Source organism: Onychomys torridus, chromosome 15 (genome assembly GCF_903995425.1).
Source record: "Onychomys torridus chromosome 15, mOncTor1.1, whole genome shotgun sequence".
In the NCBI taxonomy this organism is placed as follows: Eukaryota; Metazoa; Chordata; class Mammalia; order Rodentia; family Cricetidae; genus Onychomys; species Onychomys torridus.
In genome coordinates this window covers 2,023,920-2,050,584 of record NC_050457.1, presented here as the reverse complement: position 1 = coordinate 2,050,584, position 26,665 = coordinate 2,023,920, and the positions used below count along the sequence as shown (strand labels likewise).

The 26,665-nt window shown below is 36.7% G+C and overlaps 1 protein-coding gene across 2 annotated transcripts in view; it reads right to left on the bottom strand.

The window, feature by feature from the left end:
• Mctp1 (multiple C2 and transmembrane domain containing 1) overlaps positions 1 to 26,665 on the bottom strand; it is a 583,339-nt gene that overhangs the window by 213,290 nt on the left and 343,384 nt on the right. The window contains exons 5-7 of one of the 2 annotated variants that reach the window (XM_036206958.1): positions 22,500 to 22,611; positions 10,567 to 10,605; positions 1,116 to 1,175 (exon numbers count right to left, since the gene is read on the bottom strand). In XM_036206958.1, the coding sequence (XP_036062851.1) occupies positions 1,116 to 1,175; positions 10,567 to 10,605; positions 22,500 to 22,611 (211 nt within the window). The remainder of the gene's footprint in view (positions 1 to 1,115; positions 1,176 to 10,566; positions 10,606 to 22,499; positions 22,612 to 26,665) is intronic. The other variant, XM_036206959.1, reaches the window with a different exon arrangement.

Here is a 26,665-nt window from a genome sequence, read left to right as displayed (position 1 = left end):
AGCCATACACACAGGGAGAATGTCATGGGGTACCTCTAATAATGTACCGCATTGGAAAAACTACGAAGAGCTGGGGGAAACAGTCCCTCAAAGAAAGCTGGCCCTACTCAAACACTGATTTGGATCTTTGCCTTCAGAACAGTGAGACCATACATTCTGCTTATAAGCAACAGTTTCCTGTCTCAGTGACAAGAATCTTGGAGAGTTCATATAAAGAGTAAGAATGGAATTGTGGTTCTTTTAATGGCCCACATAAATGGAAGTAGGAAAGGCATATAATGAAAGCAGAATTGAATAAGAGGAAAAGAAGACACAATGGATGGCAGCTGTTTCAGAAGAAGGAGAAAATGCAACCCAGAGACTTAGGGAATGACAGGAGAGGGAGACCAAGCATCTCCCCGAGATTAGACATACACCTCATTGAGGGCTCCAAGATGTTCTTAGGCAAGGGAGAAGAACCTCTGGAAGTTTATGTTGCTGCTTCAAGGACAGTCTTAAAGCATCAGAAGGTACTAGTAATAAATTAGTAAATAAGTGCTGTGCATAATGCAGTTACCTAAGAGGGGAAAAAAACCAACAAACCAAAACAGATGACAGATCTCAGGATGAAGTTAGTAATGATTAAATTAAATCTAATGCTATTTAAAACAAATTCTGTGACTACTACATATTATTTTCATTTAAATCAAAAGCAGTTAATGTTTACTAACTCAAGTTTTTCAAAGAATAGCAATGCCTATTTCCAGTATATCTCCTAGATGTATGAACAGAAATGGAGCACTAACAAGCCCATCTTCCCAAGTGAGACAAAGAGCTTCCATGCACTTCTGATAGAGAACCTGGGAGGTCTCTGGAACTGTAGTGCTTAAAGCTTGAATAAACTTGTTCCTACAAAGAAGAGCTTCGAAGACATGCTTTCAAAAGTATAAAATTCTGAGTACTTTTTAAGTGAAGACAAAAAAGATTTGTTGCTATGGCTTAGGATTAAGCCAACAATGAAGGAAATGGAATATACCTATTTATGAGCTTGATTTAAGAGCCAGACTTCTCAATTCACAATAACTATCCAGAGACAGAAACTCAAGAATATTAATATTAAAGCATTTCAACATTACCCTCCAAAAGAAAGACTGCACAGAGAAGTGAGATCCAAACACTTCATTTTCTGAGAGTTCCTACAAACAAACAAATATTTAGCTAAATTTTGAGATGTTTTTGAGAGTACTTAATTACTATCAAAATCAAAACAAAATCAAAGCAAACTGAAAGTCAAAAATTATACATCCCATCCAGACCATTTGTATATAGAAAAAATACAGTTTCTTCTCTTAAGTAGACAACTGTCTTTGTCTTCTTCATTCCTTATATTACTGAGGACAAAGAGTGAGGAGGTTTTCTGTATTTTTAAGAGTTCACTTACCTCTTTGTTCTTAACTGCTCATTAAAGTATCTCTGAGTCTGATGTTTCACGACAGTGCATATAAGTACTAAAGCACATCACACAATTTTAAAATAAAGTAGACAACATTGTTTCTTTTAGTAAAACAATTGTGCTAATCATAGACAATGAGATTGTTTAAAAATACAGAAGCAGAAATCTTATTAATAAAACATGTACCTAGTTAAATTCCTTACAAGATTTCTCAAACTTGCTGGTATGATACAATAAGTACAATAAATACAAAGGAAATGACTTCACTAACTTGAGTTCTAAACTACATCCTCAGCCCTAATTAATTTTAATTTTACATTTTAATAAGTTTAAATTACTTTTTTTTTTGGACTGTGCAGTGTTCTAGTCTGTCTTTGAGTATCAGTTACAATGAAGTTATGGGATGCTGATAAGAGTTTTGGGACAGTTCAGTTTTGACACTATCATGAAGAGGACATAATCTTACTGTGCTATTTTTCCTATTACTTTGTGATAACAACTAGCATTATAGTGGTCCAGCATCTTACATCATATCCAAGGCACAGTGAGTACTCAATAAATTCTGTTAACTGACCAAGTAGTATTTGATTAAAATCTTATGGTTTTACCAAACATGAAAAAATAAAGTATAAAATAATATTTAATGTTCTGGAGTATTTTGCAATTTGCAAAATTTAAAATTAAACAGAAATGCTTCACAGATGATGATGTAATTTAACCAAATATATTTCTTAATGCAACAAATTATGATTTCCCAAGTTGCTTGCTTCGAGTTTGGTGAGGTAGCAATGTTAATGGCAGAAATCAACAGGAAAAGCTTTTTCATCTAAAATGTCATTTGATCAGTAATAAAGAGTTACAATTTGTTCATATTTACACTTTATAATTTTATAATTCAAGTGACACACTATCAGAGTTGAATCTAAGCAGCAAAAAAATCCTTTTAAAATTACACTTACATTTCAACTGTAGTCTTTCTTGATACCATATTTTTAAAAAGATTATTCTATATCTTAATTACAAATCAATTTCAGTTTATTCATGTTTTTATTAATGGTGTATGTTTTTGTGTGTGTGTGTGTGTGTGTGTGTAATCAGTACTTTGCTGTCACCTTATGGGATCTGATTTCAGGTCGTAAGACCTATGGGACTGTACCTTTACCCATTGAGGCATCTCTCTGGTTCATTATTGTATTATTTAAGTTAAAGAATATTCTGGATTTTAGAGAAGTTTCATGCCTTCTTTTAAGTATCATTTCTCTTCACTTTGATTTATAAATATTTAAGTAACTGATCCACATATTTACTACCACATGAGACAAAATTATAAACATCACATTCCAATATAATCTTTGAAAAATTAAGTATGAGATCCTAGGTGTATAAGAGGTTTCACTCTGTGATTTGAGGCAGTATCAAAATCCATACATCCAAGTGAGTTTAAATCATAAGACATAATGTGTTAACTAAATGGAGATGAAAGTTTTACCTCTAAATCCAGCATAAAGCAAATATTTAAAAATAATATTAGCTTATTTAAAGCTTTAGGTAATCTTATGTGACTGACTCTGAAGCTGTATTAATATTACTTTCTAGTCTTCCTCAGGTAAAAGCAGAGGGTATTTACCCTATTGTTGGCTTAGTATACAAAGAAAAAAGCTATTCATGCATTTGGGGGTTGGGAGTTTTTAATTATAAAGATTTAAGATTGAAAAATAAAACTATTAGATACATTTAGATCTACCTTAGTCCCTAGGCTTTACTTTTTAGGCCCACCCTAGTCCCTAGGTTGTACTTTTTATGCCATGTTTAATTATTTTTATCACTCATCAGCTACAATTTTTAGTTCATTTTACAACCCACATTGTTATGTAAATTAAGGCCTTTATTTCAAGTGAAACAGTTTAATTTTCATGTGGCTTCTAGTGACATTTATTGCTCTGAGTTAATATGAAATTTGCAATAGAACAAGCCAGGAGTAGTTATTATTGGTAACAACAAAAACAGTAAGAAAAAATAATAATAGCAACATTAATAGCAAAGAAAATAATCATCATAACACCAATAACAAAAGTAACACCAATAACAACAACAATTAAGACAATAAATGCAACAATAAACAATAACTACAGTGATAAGTATATAACCACCACAATAACAATAGCACCAGCAATAACATCACAGTGCCGGCATTATGATGAGTCCTGAACAATAGTACTGATGTTAATCTGGAAAACACAAACCAGTTGTGATTCCGGAGAAGCCCTGAGTCAAATCATCATGTACATATTAAGTAACACTCCCATGTCCAACATGAGAAGAGACTTCATAGTGAGGAAAAGCAGCAGTATGAGGGTGCTTAAATTATAAATCAACTGTTAAAAAAAATTGAACACAAATACAGACATCAGCTTGATAAAAGACAATCATCAAAATTACTCTAAATAATGAATGGCTGAAGATCCATTGGTTTTGTTCTAGTTAGGACTAGTTTTCCTTCAAAGTATTTTTGCACTATAAATAAATTTCTTCTCAAAGATGAAAAATCAAACTGTAAGTCTAAAATTTAATCATACTTTTAAAAGTAAAAATCTAAAAGATAATTTTTTTCTTCAGAAAAATAAAAGTGCAGTTTTACCTAAAAATTGAATATGATAATAATTTTTAAATTGTACGTAAAATAAATACAAAACATCTTTTAAGATTTTGTTATCAGAATGAGGATTAACTATCAATCTTTTTAAAGATTTATTTATTTATTATGTATAGGGAAAAGGGTGCCAGATCTCATTACAGATGATTATGAGCCACCATGTGGGTGCTGGGAATTGAACTCAGGACCTCTGGAAGAGCAGTTGGTGCTCTTAACCTCTGAGCCATCTCTCCAGGGCCCTAACTATCAATCTTTAAAGTGATATTTTACAACTAGATCAGTATATAGGTCCTGAAACATAATTCACATTATCATAATGTGGGAATTCTTCAAGAATAAAAATAGTAAAAAAAAAGTTGAACCTGTGACCCTAAAATTCATATGTCAGAATTAAGTCATTATTCTAGATTATATGAACCTGTTTTTATATGTACATGACAAATTTGTTTTCATTGGCACTATTTTGGACATTTAAGAGATTGGAAATATTTGTAAGCTCTTATACAAATCAGTTACATAAAATTTCCTGGTCAGATAATTATTGTTCATAAAGGTCAAGGTCCTAGGATGCTTCCATCCTGTCAAAAAGCAATGACTTAGAATATTGACTAAGCTTTTGAATAATCATATCAACTAGGATTTTGGTAGTAAAGTCTTTGCAAAATTATGAATTATTTTTATTTGAGTATTTAAAGTAGTTAAAATGAATAAATTATCTATCATCTATTTATCTATCATCTGTCTGTCTGTCTATTCATCCATCCACCGTCCATCTACCTATGTGTCATCTATTCTTCCATCATGATGCCGTACACATCTCTGTGTCTGCCTTCTGCTCTATTAAACTGGAGTCTGATACCTTAGTTCCCCCTTTAATCAGCTCAAGAAGGATCATGGGGAAATTGGTTGGTATTTGTTAACACATCCAAGAAGCAAAGGTCAATTGGCAATCATGCAATAAACATCTTAGATGTGGGATACAAGCTTGATGGGTTCCATCTTGTGCTTAGGGGTCCATTTTATCCCTTGAATTTAAACCAGATCATGTATATTTACTCTAGAAAGAGCAACAACATTTATAAGTTCATCAAAAGCAGTCAAATAAACATAATGTCATGGTTATAGCAAATCTCTGTCATTATGAATTAAAGTATATAAAATCTAATTTTATATCTACAGGGAAATGTTGTCAAAACATCTAGGAAAAATCATTTCAATATAAGATCGAGCTATGCCTTTGTGTAGGATAATCAAATATCATGCTAATATGTAATATTTATCAAATAAATAAACATTACAAATGTAATAACTGAGGTCCAAATACCTGCTGTATTTGGATGCCCCATTGCTGTCCACCATTGTTTACTGTTGGCATTTTAGAATCCCAGAACAATTAATTCTGATATAATATAAGATATTATTTTATAGTATTTTTTAAAGGATTGGTAACAAAAATATAGCCAAAGTAAGGAATTATAAATAAAAGTTTGTTTCCTTAAAAACATGTAAACGTTTTCCATGTTAAAGACATGTGCATATAATTATAAATGTTATACTAAATTAAAACCACTGTGATCACTCACAGCTGAGAGTCTCCTACCAAAAGCTTTTGTTTTTTACAACCTTTTTCTCTTCTTTATAACCACCTGTTTATCAGCAAGGGATGTCTCAGTAGAAAGACCCCATAATTGTAAACTAATATCTTTTTCATCATGCCTGACTATGTGTGATAGTTAAAAACATGTTCATGTGTTTTTATCCCTTACTTAAAGCATTTACAAGTCATTGATGCATTTTTAATGTGTCATGCAAGGTGCCAGTTTAACTATGCCCTGCAGTCTTACAGAGCTCGGTGTTCCCCAGTTTAAATTAACGTTATTTTTGCCAGAAGTCTTATTAAAATTGCTTCATTCAACCAATGGGTAAAGTGTTTCATATTTCATTAAAATCATGCTAAGTGATTATTATAAAAATCTTTATAAGAAGATCTATTGCTAAAAGTGATGTAGGCTGTCAAATAACAGATCTAGTAATGAAATATCACTACAATAATCTACATTATATTATTCAAAGGACAGAATTTTAAAGAAAACAATTAAAAATTGTTATAGTTAGGGTTTTAACAAGTGTATCTCTATGTGATTACAATAGCATTTTCTTTTTCAAAAATTTTGATTTGCTCTTTTACAACTTTACACATGCATATAACATATTTTAATCCTCACCACTTCACTACCTACCTCCAGCTGCCCCCAGAGCCTCTCCCAACACATCTCCCTCCTAACTTTGTGTCCTCTTTTTTTTTTTAATTACTATCTCACAGACTCCAATTAATATTGGCCTAGATGCATGAGCATAGCCATCCGCTCAAGTATGGGCAAACTATCAGAGGCTACACCTACAAAGAAAAATGGCTGTCACTCAGAAGTCATCAACTGCCAGCAGCACTTTAGTTAAACATGAGGCACCCCCCAAACAGTATTTTTAAGATGATTGAAGTAATACATTGAAAACATACATTTATTATTTTTTATTTAAAGTAAGTTCTCACTTTGTACTACAGGTTGATTTGAAATCATAATTCTGCTTCATCCACCAACATGCTTAACAGTAACTTGTTAATTATTACTCATCATAACCACAGATAAACTCTCCTCTGGGTTTAGCATAGGCATATGCACCACTGAATAAACTCCAAGCCAGCCAACAGACACAATTATTTCATTATTTCATTTCCATTTTTGTTTTGATCCCACAAAATTTACTATATATATATTTATATATCTTCTCTTTTGAGCTCATGGAATTTTCTTGATGAATAATTTAACCTTAAATGAATTATCAATGATAGATTTCTCAAAGCATCACAATTTCTCTGCCAAAATGTATTTTATCACATAAATGTAACTCTTTGACCTAGATAACTACCTAGTTGTCTGAGTTTGGGTAGATGTTAATTTTCTTTTCTTCCACAATAATATTCTTGTATTACAGATAAGTGTGAGAGAGGATTTCAAGTGTACATGATGGAAAGTGTATAGTTGGTAATCATAATGAATGTTTGTGGATGCTATTACACCCAGAAAAGGAGACACTGGAATTTACTATTTACTGATTTGTATGCAGTTGAAATCTAGCCCATATTTCTATGTCTTGCTCTTCACAGATACTTGTAGATGCATGTTTCCTACTTCTTATAAAGTGATAACAGTTGGATTTATAATAATAAAGAGCCTGTCTTGAGTAACATTCATGATGTCCCTGTCTTCTGGAGCACGGTTCTCTTGTTTCAATAGTGCATACTGTCTCACAGCATTTGAGTACCACAACTATTTCCATGAGAGAATCTGTTATTGGCAGAAGTGTAGCAAATAACATAAATAAAATATGAATAAAAAGCTTTATCACATAAAGTGAAGATAGTGATGTGACAAACAGGTATTTGGACGATAGGAAATTCTACAAGCTATTTCACCTTATGTACAAGGGAGATGTACATGTTACAAAAGGACCATCAATGTAGTGACTCTCCTGTGTACTTAGATTACTTCCAAAAGAAATCAAGACAAGGAAGGAAAGCCCCAAGCCACAAACAGCCTTGGAAAACAATGTTTGGCTATATGTAAGTCTTTACTAGGCAGGTTTTGATCCTCGGATTTTTTCACCCTTGGTGTTCAAAGACATGCTCCATATTCAAGTCCTGCCATGATGATGACAGGGGATTTCATTCCTGTATGCTGCAACTTCAGAGAAGAAAATTATTTGTGTCTATAGGAAAATCCAATGGTGAGCATAATTGTATAGTATAAATATATATACTATAAAAATACAAGTGATTGTATTTAAGTATGATTCAAGCATCTTCTCTCTATATTCTCCTTAGTAAGACATAGATTTCAAGGGTGAAGAATGCAGCAGTTAGAAGGGGAGAACATTTCAGTGAAACAGCAACACACCCCTGCACACACACAGTCCACTCGCCTCTCCCTTAGTTCTTAGATGCCACTGCCTGGAGAAAAGATTCAGAAACAGTGCCAACTCAGGGGAGGGGATGTGAAGACCTATGAAGTAGGGAATAATTAAACATGCGAAATTTTCCATGGATTTTTTAATATAACACTGTATATTTATAACACTATCTGGTGAATATGGACAGTGTTTTAAGGCATAGTAAAAATCTGAATGAATTAACAAGTGCTCATTAGGTTCTCATAGAAAAAACAAAATGAGTGAACTGATTTTTAACTCACTCAGCATTTAGAATCACTATGAAAATGTACCAAATTGAAAAATCCCTTAGTCTTTTATTAACACCTGTACTAAATATAATCTGTCAATTACTCAAGTGGGGGCTAAATTAGATACAGGCATTTTGCATCTATACTGGCAAACTTTCAATATTTAAATTGATAGTTAATTATAAAACACCAAGAATTTTATATATAAACATAATGGAAATAATATATTTGTTATTCCTTTAAATTTTTATAGATTCAAGGAAATTATGTGGATTTATTTTTACTTTATCATTAAGATTAACTTAAACAAATTAAAAGGCTTATAAAAATCTATCTACCATCTATCGATCTATCTGAATATATGTTAAAATGGTTCTTTTTCTGCAGCCAGGTCTGGACTTTAATTCTCTCCCCTCAGTCCCTGAAGTGCTGGGATTTCAAGGGTTAAGTGCCTCTCAGTGTGCCCAGTCAAAAATGATACTTCTATTCTCTCTTTTGTGTTTTAATGAGATAGATTACTCATATTAACTAATGCCAGATATTATGTAATATCCAGTTCCAGTTAAACTCATTTGGAAAATGAATACTGCTAACTATCCACTGCTTAGTAGGTTTTTTTCTCCTTTTTTTATTTGTTATATTTGTGTTATAATTTTACACATCAGCCATGGGTTCCCCTGTCCCTCCCCCCTCCCGCTCCCACCTCCACCTTCCCCCCAGCCCCTCCCCTCCATTCCCATCTCCTCCAGGGCCAAGACTCCCCTGGGGATTCATTTAAACCTGGTGGATTCAGTATAGGCAGGTCCAGTCCCCTCCTTCCAGGCAGAGCAAAGTATCCTTGTGTAAGCCCAACATTCCAAACAGCCAGCTCATGCACTAAGGACAGGTCTGGGTTCCACTGCCTGGGTGCCTCCCAAACAGTTCAAGCTATTCAACTGTCTCACTTATCCAGAGGGCCTGATTCCAGTTGGGGGCTCCACAGCTTTTGGTTCATAATTCATGTGTTTCCATATTGTTGAGAAAGAGGAGGATTGTCGAGAAAGAGGAGGGATTGTAAGAGTGTGAATTGTTGAGACCAAGATTGGAAAAGCACAGGGACAAATAGCTTAGTAGGTTTTTATACAAAAATATCATCATAGAATCACAGGATGGGGAAAGTCTTCTGTATATTTTAAAATCAACACATTTAACATAATATTAATTCTAAAGCACAGTTACAAAGATAAACAATTCAATCATTTCTTTTAAAAGTCTTTGAGGCTGATTTTGTTTAGTGAAACCACAGTGGACATTCGGCTTTCTCCAGTAATGTGCTTTTCTCGAGTGCCACTCTTTCAGTGAGTTATCTCTTGGTTGTCAGTGTGTAAGAACTGGGGAGTAACTCACTGAATATGAGAAGTAAGACATCACAGCAGACATAAAACAATACTTAGTATACATATTTTCTTAATTCCCAGTAAAAGGAAAGGAAAATGATGAAATTGAATAAAAACTTAAATAACAGCATGATTTGATCAGAATGGAAGAAGAGAAACTGCCAGTGTTCCAGGGTCTAAAAAAATCAGAACTATTAAAAGCAATATTGACCTTTTAAGTAGAAATTTGAATAAATGTCATTTTAACAAGGAAATCTGTTTAATTTATTTCGAAGTACAGTCAAGTAAAAGTTCAGTTTCATGATATTTATGCTCAGGAGTGGTGCCATCATCAAGGATACTAACATCACCAAAGATACTATGTGTCTTACGTACATATATGCAGAAAGCTCAGTGCACTTCTGAGTCACCACTCCTCTCATTCTGGAAGTGAGACAAGGGAAAACTGTCTTCAAGTTGTAATGACACAAGGACTTTAGAGTTTAGAAAGGCCAATACTCAATTTTCTGTGAACAAACCCAGGAAGTTTCATAGCTACTTCTGTCTGGAGTTGTCTCCGCCCCAGTGTCATCACTTGGTCCTGGAGCAGAGTGATTTTGTAGACCCTGTTGTGCACACAGTGGAGACCGGATGCTGAGAATGAGGCTGAGAAGTGACTGGAGAGTAGCAAGACAGTGGTCTGAGTGCTCTGCCACAGTGAGGTTCTACTTAGAAAGCGTCCCAGGATGGGCTTAGAGATTATGGGGGGAAAGCAACGGGCAGTGATGAAACTTTGTGGTACAGCTCATAAGAGGATGAGAGGAATTTGGTAGAGCAGCTAAGAGTCTTCTCAACAAGGAAAGCTGAAGATCACATGCTAAGAATTACCTTACTGGATCTTTTCCAACTCTTCCTCATTAGCATTGTCTGTAAATGAAATAAAGCACTTCATTATCTTTCGCCCAGTACAGAGCAGGGCAGCCATTGTTTTTTAGGGGATGTGTAACACTTATTAGCCCTTTAAATAGCAAAATGTTTCCATCATCAACAACAACAACAACAACAACAACAACAACAACACACACACACACACACACACACACACACACACACACAGTGGGGGGAGGTGGAGGGGGAAGAGAGGGAGGGAAGGAGAGAGGGAGGAAAAAAGGGAGAGAAAGAACCTTTAACGTTCAAGCTGTCTCTTTCTGCTGACAGATGACTTGCATTATTTTTTGTCTGAAGAGGTGAGACAGTGTATTTTAAATATAATGGAAGACTTAGAATTGGGATTAGTTAATTCTAAATTAAAAATACAAATTGAGTTTCATGATTTATAATTGTCCCTTTTAGAGGTGAGGGTTGAGGGTCACTTGACTTAATTGAGTTTATAGCATTTTTTCTTCAACCTACATCTAAAGCATGTTGCTTTGGCCACATTGTAGAAACATTTATGCATTTAGTTATTTTTTAACTGTATCATTGTCTACAATATTTCCAACTCAGAAAAAGGCTGCTTAATTGTTTTTTTTTTTTTTTTTTTTTTTTACTAAAATGTTCCCTTTATAATATTCTGTTTATGTCACAGTGAGAGGTTGGCTTGGCTACATGTTTTAATTAAGTTTCTGGAGATTTGGTACCAGTGCTTAAGGTTATTGGTCTTTTGCATTTGCATAAGTAATGCATAAAGCTCCCCCCAAATTTAAACAATTTTTCTATTTACTATTAAACATTTCCCTTAAGCACCTAGATGTAAACCTTCCTCTTTGCCCTACCATGTCTTATGGTTATCTTTAAGGCAGATGAAGAGGAAAGTGGAAAGTGTTTGGGGGAAGACTGTGGCTTCCAGAAAGCTTGCCATAGCTGTGTTAGGGAACTATATCAATGGCAAGAGCTCCATCTCTTTCATCAGAACTCACTATGAAGAAGATCCATTCTAGAAAGCACTCATGCCTCATGAAAATACAGGATAGAAAGAACATTCACATAAGACTACGCCAGCCATTCTTTGACCTGATAGGGATAGAATGGAATTATGTAGCAACTTCAGACTAGGAAATAGGAGAATGGTAACATTCCTAAAGACATTACTTTTGTTTTCTTTATTGACCCAAACATGCAAGAGTAATAGATTTCAAAAGGTTATAAAAATTCACCTCCCTGGTTTTCAAGCAGAATCAGGAAACAGCAAAGCATTGTTATCAAATACTACAAAAAATAGTTTATATTTTCTAACTGCTAAGGTTCAATTCATTTTGAAGCAACACATCCAACCACTAGTTTGGAGACACAGACTGGGTGCACACCAAATAGACTATTGATGTTAGACTACTGCTATTGATGTTAGGTGAGTGATTGCTATTGCCACCTAATTATCATCAACAATAACATGATCACCTCCTCCATATCACCAAAGGTCATGTGCAGCCAAATTCCTCAGTGGTTAGCCATATCCACAAGAGCTCCCCAATCAAGAGTCCAGTAATAAATGTTTGACTTTGTCTCAATGCATTTGATCATGGCAATTTCTAGAGACAGCATTTTGAGTCAAAACAACTAAATAAAGAAGTAAAGATTAAAATACCTTAAGTAATGGTCATTTATCAGCATCATTAAGCATCTAAGGAGCCTATAAAATTGATTCCATAAGAAGTATTAGGCTATGAAAGCAGGGTGAGACTATTGTGGCAACACTTGAGAACATTTAGGGACACGTGCTTCTGGACAGAGGAACGGAAGCAGTGCACATGATTAACTTCTGATACAGAAGACAAAACAAAACATAGCTCTGGCTTTTTTCATGTCTCTCAAATTTTGGTTGTGTTTTTCAAACTGGGAAGCGGATACAAGAAAAACAGCCATGATTTAGCAGCTACAGGGCCAGTTCATTCTCCTGAATCAGTGTCAAAAGTTCTACTATAGATCAAGCGACTGTCAAAATGGTCTCAAATTTTATAACAAAAATTCTGCCTTGTTAGCCAAACCTACTAGCTTATCAAATGCTCCACACAAAAGTTCTTTTACCTTTTTTAGGTACTTGGGTTAAAGAAGGCTCAATTATAGTAATTCAGTAGAAAAGTTTAAAAAATGACTTCAATAGGTAAATAATTAATATTGCTATCTTGTGAGATCTATTAAAGAAGAAAGGTTGTTTAAGGAATGTTAAAGATAAAGGAAAAAGTAAATTCTAGAAATATAAGATTTAAGTTTTACTCCATGACTGTAACTTCAGCAGAGAAACCTATGAATTAGATTTTCAAGGAGTCAGTGTCTAGTACTACCAAACCATTAGGTTCTTCAGTAGTAACTCAATCTTCCTTTAGCCAAAAAAAGGAATAAATGACATAAAAATATGGCAAATGATAGATTTATAAAAGCAACTACTTTAAAAAGATTTAAAATCTCATTTTAAATTCCTTTTGTTATGATTTTTAGTATATTATTTGCTAATACGCATACAAAAAATGTACAGAACAGATAGTACACACATCTTATAAAACATATACATTCAACACTTCATAAGGAGATATGTCTTTAAACATTATATAAAAGTTATGACATCAGTTAAACTAAGGTATAAAAATTGATTGTTTAACTCATCAAAGGCCACATAGTATCAATTAATATGTTTCTAGGGATTTTCTAATTTTTAACCTAAGCCAAACAATGCGTAAGTCTACATTATCTAAGAGAGTGTGTAACACAAATTAACTCACTTTTATGTCACAAAGTCTCCAATGAAGAAAGCTGTGGATTGAACTCTGCTAGAAAAAGAGCCAGAAAGAACTCAAACACACTGTCAAACAAAAATACCACATATAGGACACACATGTATGTATTACATATGTTTATAGGTTCAAAACCGGACATGCAGTCAAAACAGAAATGATAGGTGTGCCATGCAGCCAGCTGCATGCTGCCCATGAAGGCTTTGGCCTCTTGTACACACAATGCTGGGGACTCAAAAATAGATGTACACATATATGTTCACATCTAGAAATTTTAAAAATACACTCAATCATGTACTCAATGCAGATTTTTATATTGGCAGTGATAAAATACATTTGCTTATAGTCTTTCCACACATCTTAAATTGCTGTATTACATGTTATTTGTTGTCAAAGTTTTAGTAAGTGGGCTGATAGGTTATTCAACTTATTCTTTGGTTTGACTGATTTCCAGAAGTGGCAATTCACACAAGAAGGAATCATGTCAACTGCATTATTCACAGAATGCATTTAATGGTGCATAGTGAACTCACAAAATAGCTGGTTTAGAAGTCTTAGGGCTCTATGATACTAAATCCCCTGCATTTCCATTTCTTCTTTACTGTAAGGATTCTATTTCCTACTTGATTGTTAGGACATGTTTGTCAAGGCTTTTGAAATGCATCTCATCCTTTGACTGTTTTAATTCATGTAAAATATTTAGCAAAGTTTTATAAACATAGAGATAAAAAATGTGTGGTTGTTGAACTAAAGTCTCTGTCCCAAAAGCTTAAAATAAATTATTTCTGAGCTATTAAGCACAGAGAACAGAAACCTTCTTCTCATGTTGCTGTGTGTGGAGGAGAGCTATCATCCTCCATTCGCCTGCTACATACACACCATCCACTGTGACAAAGACTGAAGCGTTCCATCACTGATAGTTATAGGATTTGAGTTTGAATTTCTTCCTGAGTGAGAGTTCTTCCTGTGTAATTTGGATAACACTTCAGCATGCCAATTTCACTGAAGTGTTCTATATTCAAAATGTAGGAAAAAAAATTGAAGTTGAAGATATATTGGATCTCTGATTGTTCTTAAACAAGAAATGTCAAATGTGTCCCAGAATATACTTTGGTAATACAAGAAGAAGAACACAGTTAAGCATTAAAACACTAATTTTAAGAATTTACCAAAGAAACTTAGATCATTATTTAATCATGACATAATGAATTTGTAGCAACCACAATGATTTGACTATTAAAGTTAGAATAAAAATAACATGAGAATATCTCTCCTTGTTCTTTGAAGCGTCCCTTCAAATTATCACAGACACACCTCTGAGACATTAAACAACCACTAGGTATAGGATGCTAGACTAGATTTTAAGAGATGCCATTACAAAAACATTTTGCAGATGTGCTGTTATATATGATATATATGCAATAATGTACCTTTACATATACCACTTCTCAGGCAGAACGTATATAATATGGAGGTAGGTGAAATTTTGGCCACACAGATGACACATGACACATTGGACTTGAGAGGTAAATGCAGAGGAGTTTATGTGACTAGATGCTACAAGTGAGAAAACTATGCCGCTTGTTGCAGAGCTGTTTGTTGGGAGTTTCTTTTTATTGTCAAAATAGCTACTTCAACAGTTAAAAAGTTAAGGGAAAGAACTTTGGTATATAAGTAATAACATTTTTAAAATTCATATACAAACTATACATGTTTATAAACCCTGGGTATTTATATAACATGTATACACTGTTGTTCAAATCAACATACCTATCTCTACAAGCATTTATCATTTGGTAGAAATATTCAAAATCCTTTCTTAGCCCTCTAAAATATGCAGTACATTATTGATTGCTAAAGTCACCCTACTGTGCCCCAGGATATCAGAGGCACTTGCTTCAAACTGTCACTTTCTCATTGGCCAATTTTCCCATCCTTCTCTCCCACACACTTGTCCCAGTCTTGTGGGATCACCATTCTGCTCTCCAGTTCTATGAAACAAACTTTGTTGCTTCTAAACATGAGTGGGATTAGTATGTGTTCCTTATCTTCATTATTTTCCAGTTCCATCTACATTACTCTAAAAGACTGGACTTCATCCTCTTTGGAGCTGACTACTAACTATTCCACTGTGATTTTTTTTTTAATAGATGCTTACTTATTTGTAATAGTCAGAACCTAGAAACAACCTACATACTTTTCAACAGAAGAATGGATAAAGAAAATGTGGTACATTTACACAATGGAGCCTTACTTAGCTGTAAAAAACAATGACCTCATGAAATTTGCAGGCCAATGGATGGAACTAGAAAAAAAAAAATCATTGAGTGAGGTAACCTAGACCCAGAAAGACAAACACGTTATGTACTGACTCATAAGTGGATATTAGGAGTCAATTATAGGATAACCAATTTACAATCCACAGCCTCAGAGAGGCTAGATAACAGGGAAGGCCCAAAGAGGGATGTATAGATTTCCCTTGGAAGGTGAAATAGAAGAGATCTCCTGGGTAAATGAGGTGGGGGGATGGGGAGATGGGAACTTTAGGGAGCAGGTTGGACAGGCTACATGTGGGAGGCAGGTTGGGGGCAGGACAGAGGAGAAGAGTAAAGAAAGACATCTTGATAGAGGGGGGCATTTCAGGGTTAGGAAGAAACCTGGTGCCAGGGAAATACCCAGGAATCCATAAGGATGACCCCAGCTAAGACTCCTAGCAATGGTGGAGCGGGTGCCTGAACTGGCCATCTACTGTAATCAGATTGGTGAATATCCTAATTGTCATCAGAGAGCCTTTATTTAGTAACTGATGGAAGCAGATGCAGAGATCCACAGCCAAGCACTGGGTCAAGCTCTGGGATTCCTCCTGAAGAAAGGGAGGAGGGATTGTACAAGCCAGTGAGGGTTTGAGGTCATGACAGGGGAACCCACAGAAATAGCTTACCTGAGCTCCTAGGAGCTCAAGAACTCTGGACCAACAGTTAGGGAGCCTCCGATGGGACTGACCTAGGCCCTCTGCGTATGTGTGACAGTTGTGTAGCTTGGTCTGTTTGTGAGGCTCCTGGCAGTGAGATCAGGACCTGGCACTTAGCTGGCTTTTGGGAACCTGTTTCCCATGCTGATTTACCTCACTTAGCCTTAATGCAGGGGGAGGAGTTTGTTCCTACCTCATTTTGATGTGCCATGATTTATTGGCTCCCATGAGAGGCCTGTCCCTTTCTTAATGGAGACTGAGGAGGAGCGGAAGGGAAGCGGGGTAGATGGGAGTCAGGCGAGGGGACTGGGAGGAGAGGAGGGAGGGGAAACTGGTCAGTATGTAAAATAAATGAAAAGTGTTAATTAAAATAAAAATTTAAAAAATAGATGGTTACTCATGGTTTTGTTCAGAAATTTAAGACTTAGAAAGTACTGTTGATAAATATAACTGGATATACACAGCTTGCAAAGCTATCAATAGAACAATTCTTTGGGCCAAATAAAAAGCAAAATCTCAGAAATATTATATATTTATAGGCATATACTTAGAAACTCACATTTCCATGTAATAAAGGACTTTAGAATACCTGGAACACCAGACCCCAGCAGACTTTCCTGTTCTCTCTATTTTAGCTTTGTCCACCCCTATCTTGCTCCTCCACTGCCAAGCACATGCCTGGCTGTTCATGGCAACCATGAGGATGGCAAGGCTAGCCTGGACTCACTCCTCTCTCCCTCCTGGGTATCCCAGCCAGAGGCTGGTCTTGGTGCTTCTCTGTAGCCCTGGCTTAGTTCTGCCTGAGATGTTTGCTTCTCTGAAGAGAAGAGGCACCAGGGGAATGAGTAACAGGATGGAAGAATGCACCATTTCCAAGTGGGCAGCAGAATAGTCCAGCACAAATGAAGACTCTGAAAGCAGAAGCCATGGAGTAAGGCAGTGAATGAAGGCAGCAAAGAAATTTCTCAAACACAAATAGTCAAAGTAATTTGAGTTATGAAAAGAGATGAATAACTTTTCTATTACTCATTGATTTCCTTCGCATTCATGTGTCACTGATGGTCAGCTCTTAGTTGCTATAATTTTTTTCTAACTAGAAATACCTGATGTCTGTGATGCAAGTTTGGGCAGTCACTGAGGTAGGGTATGGTTTCTCAAGGACTGTTGAAAATAAATAATGTGAGAAGAATCTTTGTCAATGCTCACATCTGATTTTGTCAGAGTAACTCAGTAGCTTCTTTGTTGATATCTTGGTAATTCAATCTCTTGAGCCCTCAGACAGATGCTAGGATATTTAAATTGGTTTAGAAGGACAAATTATCCTAATTATCCACCACCCAAATGACCAGAACAGCAGCCACACCATCTAAATCTCTAGTAATACTCCAAGTGTGGGTGGTCTCGGGACACACGGGACTCTGCACTAGTCATCTTCATTTATGAAGTGCTGTCCTGAGTTACAACAGCCAAGAACCAACACGGGCATACTCTATCACCAAACTCCCTTGACTTGTTTTTAACCTCTTACAGGCAAACCTGCCAATCCCCTCCTAGGGCTCTATTTAGAATCTTATCTTCCTTCACTTAGGCTTTGTGCAATGGCTTCCTAATTAGTCTCCACGCCTCCATCTTCCTCCCTTAATGCATTTTCTATAATGTATGAACAGAGATAAGATTATTTTACAGGCAAATACAATCATGTCATTTTCCCTTTGCAGACCTTGCCATAATTTTTCATTGCTATTTGGATAAAGGTCACAAATCTTACCATGGACAATAGGCCCTCCACAGTCTAGGCACCTCTCTCCTACTCTGGCCCCGGAGCGTGGCTGCCACACTCTTTGCGTCTGTCTCCTGTAAGCTCCACTTTCTCTTCGGTTCTTGAGATGTAGTGTGCTTCTCTAGCCATGATGTCTTTGTATGTGTTCCTTCCTCTGCCTCAAGTACTTCTCTCCTTGAGTTGTGTTTCTTTTTAATTCCGATAGTTACTTCCTACCTCAGTCTCCACATAACTTCCTTAGAGAATCCTAGGCCCACACTGATCGGAACAAATTTCCTGTTTTTGTTTTTCAGAAATGTGCCTTTCTTTCATAACACCAAACTAGCTGTCACCTTTTTTCTCTCAGTAAATTACTGGACATATGTTCTAATGTGTCTTAAAGGCCAGCATAGGAGCTGCCTTGCAGTAGGCTTCTGGTGATCATCTGAATTATTTAAATAAAATATAAAAAGAACATTTAAAATATACTCCCAATTATGAACTAGCCATCTAGAATTTATTTACTGGTTTGTGTTACTTTTAACTGATGACCTTTCTCTATAAATTATGGTATTCCTTGAGCAAGCTTTTCCTCAGCTGTCCCTCTGTATGCACACATGAGTACTCAGCTATCATGTTCTCACAGCATGTACTATGTGTACTCATTCACACCATGTTCTCACAGCAGGGCTATGTGTACTCATTCACACCATGTTCTCACAGCATGTACAATGTGTACTCATTCACACCATGGGCAAGGTTATGTGTACTCATTCACACCATGTTCTCACAGCATGTACAATGTGTACTTATTCACACCATGGGCAGGGTTATGTGTACTCATTCACACCATGTTCTCACAGCATGTCCTATGTGTACTCATTCACACCATGTTCTCACAGCAGGGCTATGTGTACTCATTCACACCATGTTCTCACAGCAGGGCTATGTGTACTCATTCACACCATGTTCTCACAGCATGTACAATGTGTACTCATTCACACCATGGGCAAGGTTATGTACTCATTCACACCATGTTCTCACAGCATGTACTATGTGTACTCATTCACACCATGTTCTCACAGCATGTACAATGTGTACTCATTCACACCATGGGCAAGGTTATGTGTACTCATTCACACCATGTTCTCACAGCATGTACAATGTGTACTTATGCACACCATGGGCAGGGTTATGTGTACTCATTCACACCATGTTCTCACAGCAGGGCTATGTGTACTCATTCACACCATGTTCTCACAGCAGGGCTATGTGTACTCATTCACACCATGTTCTCACAGCATGTACAATGTGTACTTATTCACACCATGGGCAGGGTTATGTGTACTCATTCACACCATGTTCTCACAGCATGTCCTATGTGTACTCATTCACACCACGTTCTCACAGCAGGGCTATGTGTACTCATTCACACCATGTTCTCACAGCAGGGCTATGTGTACTCATTCACACCATGTTCTCACAGCAGGGCTATGTGTACTCATTCACACCATGTTCTCACAGCATGTACAATGTGTACTTATTCACACCATGGGCAGGGTTATGTGTACTCATTCACACCATGTTCTCACAGCATGTCCTATGTGTACTCATTCACACCACGTTCTCACAGCAGGGCTATGTGTACTCATTCACACCATGTTCTCACAGCAGGGCTATGTGTACTCATTCACATCATGTTCTCACAGCAGGGCTATGTGTACTCATTCACACCATGTTCTCACAGCAGGGCTATGTGTACTCATTCACACAATGTTCTCACAGCATGTACTATATGTACTCATTCACACCATGTTCTCACAGCAGGGATATGTGTACTCATTCATACTATGTTCTCACAGCATGTGATATATGTACTTATTCGCACCATGTTCTCATAGCATGCGATATGTGTACTCATTCACACCATGTTCTCACAGCATGTACTATGTGTAGATGTAACCATCTTCTTAAATAAGAACCACAGAGCCAATTGCAGAGTTAAAAGCCAAGAGGTCAGAGCAATAGCTGAGAGCTGAAAACCTTCCCCTTCCCTGATGCTCTGTCTTTCCTCTCCGCAGAGAGCTATTTCCTGTGTCCTGTCTTTTATATAGACTTTCTGTTCTGCCTTCTCATTGGTTGTAAACCCATCCACATGACATCTTTGTCACTGCCTGTCTGTACAGACCTCCAGGTCTTCTATGGTTGGTACTGAGATTAAAGGCATGTGTCGCCATGCTGGCTGTATCCTTGAACACACAGAGATCCTGCCTACCTCTGCCTCCCAAGTGCTGGGATTAAAGGCATGCGCCACCACCGCCCAGCTTCTGCTATGGCTTCCTCTGACCCCAAGGCAACTTTATTAACATACAAATAAAATCACATTTCAGTACAAATAAAATATCACTATAACTATGTATACTCATTCATACCATGTTCTCACAGCATGGGTTATGTGTACTCATTCACACCATGTTCTCACAACAGGGATATATGTACTCATTCACACCATGTTCTCACAGCAGGGCTATGTGTACTCATTCACACCATGTTCTCACAGCATGGGTTATGTGTACTCATTCATACCATGTTCTCACAGCATGGGTTATGTGTACTCATTCACACCATGTTCTCACAGCATGGGTTATGTGTACTCATTCATACCATGTTCTTAAAGCATGGGTTATGTGTACTCATTCACACCATGTTCTCACAGCAGGGATATGTGTAGTCAGCCACACTAGACCATGTTTGTCCTCAGTAGCCTCCATTTGCACACATGTATATACAATCACACCATGCCATGTTCTCACAGCAGGTGCTATATAGCAAGATTTGTTAAAAGTAGATTTCCCCCTGCATGGGACTGAACTAGGCCCGCTGAATGTGGGTGACAGTTATGTGGCTTGATCTGTTTGTGGGGTCCCTGGCAGCAGGACCAGGACTTATCCCAGGTGCATGAACTGGCTTGTTGGAGTCCATTCCCTGTGGTGGGATACCTTTCTCAGCCTTGATACAATGGGGAGGGGCTAGACTCTCCTTCAACTTGGTATTCCAGACTTTGTTGACGACCATGGAAGGCCTTACCCACTCTGAGGAGTTGATGGGGGTAGAGTGGGAGGGAGGTGAGGAGGCGGGAGAAAGGGAGGGAGGGGGAACTGGGGTTGGTAGGTGAAATGAAAAAATTTTAATAAATAAATATATTTTTTTAAAATGACAATACAAAAAAAAGTAAATTTCTCCACAAAATAAATTTTTAAAATAAGACATGATCTTATATGCCCATTGTTTAATTTTTATGGATAGGAAGGAATTTCTTCTTAAAGGGGTGAGTTTTCTTTGTTAAGTTTTAAAAATCTTCAAATTTTGAAGTTGGGATCCACTATTTTTAGCCACAATTTTGATTAAAATGTCAACAATATTTTTAATAGATAATATATACCAACTTTAATGGCACATAACTTTAAAACAGGAATATAGGTATTGCTGAGACAGTCTTTCTGAGAACCTCTAACAATTATAGCTACCACAAAATTGCATCAGAGCTATAGCAGTTCCTAGGCATATATGAATATTGAGCCTAACAAAAATCTCTGGCAAATAATGGCAGAACTACACCAGTAGCACACCTGTGTGGATCACAGAGGTACACCAGCAAGCACACCGATGATGTGGATCACAGAGGTACACCAGCAAGCACACCAGTATGGATTGGATCACAGAGATACACCAGCAAGCACACCAATGATGTGGATTACACCTGATACTTTTCCAGGTTACTTCAATAGTGTGGGAGTCACTGTTTCCTCTGTAGCCCTTGTTCATTTCTCATAGCAGCATGGTATGCAAGGAAGTGCAAATAGCAAGTGCTTAGATACAGGAAGTATCATTATGGAAGTCCATCAAGAACATGAAGAGTACACACTTATTCAGTAAACAACCATCAGAAAACAGAAACTCTGTTATGATTTTACCTTGCTGTCCTTGTCATGACACATTTGGCAATATAGTCAAAATAGTAGAGTCTTGGATCTCTCCATGTGGAATTCCAAATATTTGATTCACTAATCAATGTATTCCCTGAAAGAATACTAATATTTACCTACAATATAACATGTCTGAAATTAATTAATAAAATTATGAGAGGGTGTAAATCTACTCATTTACAACAAGAGATTCTGATCTGGAATATGGCACAGGAAATTTGAGTTGAAAAGACAAAATGAGTATGGATGAGTGCTACCCAGTATACTCACAGCAACCAAGAACGGGCCAGAGTTCCATTGCATCTGCTCCCTCTATGGCCTGAGGAGGCTCTCAGCATGTGAGAAAGTGGGGACAAGAAGAGCTCTGGAAGACTTACCATATCCCTGGGGTCACCTTCCTTGGGGGTCAGGGTGACTGACATCAAAATGATTCCAAGGTCATGGTCGGGATAATGGGGATCTTTCAGAGTCAAGGTCACATCTGTGCTCCTGTGATATAAAATATTTAGATTGGTAATAGTCACTGAGTGCATAAACCCAAAGTTATCTTAATCAATAATTCATTAATTTAAATGAATTTAAAATTTTTTACTCTTTTGATTTCTTAGTACATTTTTTGTTGTTATCAAAATACCACCGTTGTATTAAATCATCTAAGAAGCTGCATGTCTGTGGAGGTGTTTGAATTTATTAGGTAAATTTCTTCACTTTCTGAGGTTCTAGAAGGTTGATGAAAGCAACAAACTATTCAAAAATCTAGGAACCCTCTTTCTATGATCTGTAAGCTGACAAGGAGAAGTCCGGTTCTTTTCTACACATTTAGGGCCAGCAAGTGGGTGAAGGCCATTTATCAGGCACTGCTTTTAGTTGTGCGGCTTATTATTTAAGTAGGAATAACTATTTAAAATAAACAGAGAGGTGTGAGAAGAGGAAGCTTATAAAATATAACTTGATTCACATATTTTATACATATGTTTTAAGGCAACATATAATTATTTAAAAGAACAGCAGATATTTAAAATAATAATAATGCTTGTAGTTTGGGGATGTGCAAACTTATGCCCAAAACAATTTCTCTATTCAAAATAACATAGAAATATTACTTAGAGTTGGACAATGAAGAACTTATACTTAGGTTTGGATTTGGGTAAGCATTCCTGAGGAAGAATCACTTTTAAGAAATAAAGAAAATAGACATTTAACTGAGTCTGCATAGGTAACATCTTGTTTACCTATTTTAATTAATATTGAACAGATAGGGCTCATGAGCCACCACAAACCAGTTTCTGTAGAACATGGAACACCAAACAAAAGACTCATAGGATGCTTGGCAATAAAACATCTTTTCTCATTCATCCAGTTGTTTGTTGCATTCACAAAGAGAACAGTGAGTACATATTGAATATCTTACAGTGTTCTGGTTTCAGGTAAAAACCAGAGATCAAAACCAAGGGGATCCCTGTGTCCACAGAACTTTAATTTTTGTACAGTTTAGTTCCAGTATGGTGAATAGACATTTAGGTTAAAAATGGCCCAAGTGAAAAAATTCAGTCCTTTCTGCCTATCAGTTTTCACTGTTCTGTTTTGTGTGCATGTATGTGTGTTTATTCTTGAAATTCACCTTTGAAGAATCTGTGGATGAGAGGTAGGGATTAGAACTGGGTAAGGGGAGGGTATTAGAAGTCTATATACAAATTGTTATCAAGATTAATTTAGCTATCAATAATTATAATAATTTGATAGTAAGAAGTCATCTTCATTATTTATTTATGTATCTATGTACATATGTGGTTGTTCGCATGTGTATCAGCATGGTGGTGCTGGTGCTGGAATACAATTGTGAATGTGGTAGAGGCCAGGGGTTGATGTTAGGTATCTTCTTCAATCACTTCCACCTTAAATTTTTGAGCCAGGGTCTCTAATTGGACCACCAAGGAGACTTCTCACCAACTTGTTTAGGCTGGCCTATCAATGGGCTCCAGGAATCTACCTGCTTTTGGCTCTCCAGTGCTGGGATTATAGTTGTGTATCACTGTGCCAAACTTGTTTCATGGATTATAGAGGTCAAAACTCATGTATTTATGCTAGTACAAGCATTTTACTCCCTAAGTTGTATCCCAACATCAACTTGTCTTTCTAAACAAATGTGTATTTGGCATCATAGTGTATTTATGCAATATATACATATTTGTGGTTACAATTTGATTGGGTCACTTTTCATATAGGGAATACATATAAAATTAAAAATTTTCCTTAATGCTGGAGTGATCACAATACAGATCTTGAGATATGTTACAGAGCCATAATAATAAATACAATATGGTACTGCCACTCAAACAGATATGTAGACCAATGGAACAAATTTAAAGACCTAAACATGAGCACATATAAATTTAGTCACTTCATATTCGACAAAGAAGCCAAAAGCATACACTGGAGAAAAGAAAAGAAATTGGATGCCCACATGCAGAATGAAACTAGATTTACATTTATCACCTTGTACAATAACTAACTCCAAATACATGAAAGATATAAATGTGGAGCCTGAAACACTGAAATGGCTAAAAGAATGCATGGACAGAACCCTGCATGATGTAGGTGTAGGAAAAGATTTTGTGACTAAAACTCCATGTGCCAAGAATTAGGGTCAACAAGTGACAAGTGGAACCTCATGAAACTAAAAAAGTTTCTTCATGGTTAAAAACATCAATATATTAAGTGAGTAGAGAGCTCACAGAATGGGAGAGTCTTTACCAGTTGTACATCTGATAGAAGACTAATATTCAGCATATACAAAGAATTTAAAAGCAAACAGTCAAAAATGATGCATTAGCAAAATTGGTCTGTCCGGGTGGTGGTGGCAGCAGTGCACGCCTTTAATCCTAGCACTTGGGAGGGAGAGCCAGGTGGATCTCTGCGAGTTTGAGGCCAGCCTGGGCTACCAAGTGAGTTCTAGGAAAGGCACAAAGCTACACAGAGAAACCCTGTCTTGGGAAAAAGAAAGAAAGAAAGGAAGGAAGGAAGAAAGGAAGGAAGGAAGGAAGGAAGGAAGGAAGGAAGGAAGGAAGGAAGGAAGGAAGAAAAAGAAAAATAGGTCTGGGACCTGAATAGAATTTTCAAAAGAAGAAATAAATAAATGGCTAAGAAATATCTCCCAAGTGTTCATCATCCCCAGCAATTAGGGAAATGCACATCAAAAAAACTTTGAAATTTCATTTTATCCCACTCAGAATGGCAAAAATCAATGGAACAACCAACCAAAGAATGCTACTGGGATTTGGGGAAAGGGAGGCCCATTCATTGTTGATGAGATCGTAAGCTGATGCAGCCACTATGAAAATCAGTGGTGACAGTTCTCAAAAAGCTAAGAAATAAATCTACACACAACCCAGCTATACCACTCCTTGGCATATGTCCAAAGCTCTTGACATTCTACTATGAAGACTCTTGCTCAGCCATATTCATTGTTACTCAATTCACTATAGCCAGAAAATGGAAACAACCTGAATGCCCTATAATAAAAAAATAGATAATGAAAATGCAGTACAAACTACTATTAAATGCTATTCAGGTGTAAAGAAACATGAAATTATGAATGTCACAGGTAAATGGGGAAAACTGGAAAAGATCACACTGAGTGAGGTAACCCACACCCAGACAGAAAAATATCACCTGTTCTTTTGTGTTGGAGGCCTCATCTCCAAATCTTCTAATGTGAGTACACAGCCTATAGTAACTACAGAAACTATGAAATTAAAACAGAATCATTGCCAGTATTGGTGTGTGGCTGGGGACCAATAGAGAGGGAAAAAGCAGAGTACAATTGATCTGATCAGGAAAATGGGAAGGGAGAGGCTCTTTAGGGAAGAGGGAGGGAGGTAAATACAGAAGAAGGTGGAAAGTGGGAAAAGGGAATAGCATGATACAAATGTTCAGACAGGGGAAATGGGAACAGTGAGGACTCTTTAGGGAAGTAAATACAGAAAAAAAAGGGAGGTGGGTAAAAAGACAATAAGGATTCTTCAAAAGCCACCAGGAATTATACTGTTAACTATTCTCAAAAAATTCTATAATACATATACTTTCTTGTATATACAGTTTTAATGAACTTTTCTCACTTGGGCTGATGGTGATTCCCCCAAGAACCCCCCAACAAACCACAACACCAGACACCAGAGCCATCCTTTGAGTTGTTGGCCAGGGCTGCACAAGAGACCCCCAACATACAACCCATAGCTTTGCCCTTGGTCCCCCCAAGAGGTGGGAGTGTAAGTCCTCATTGCTGAAAGACACCATGCACTTCAGACGCAGGGCCCAGAGGCTCCTGAGCTGGAACTGACCTGATAGGCCCCTGCCTGAGGACTAGTTTTCATAGTACTAGAAGGCACCATGCAAGCTTCCAAAGAAAGGAGAAACCAACAGTCCTACCTACATACACCTATGAGCCACATCAACAGCTGTCATAGCACAACAAGCTATAGTGCTATAGTGGTATGCATGCCTTGCCAGTAACCAACAAACAGCTCTCTAATTGGAACTAAGA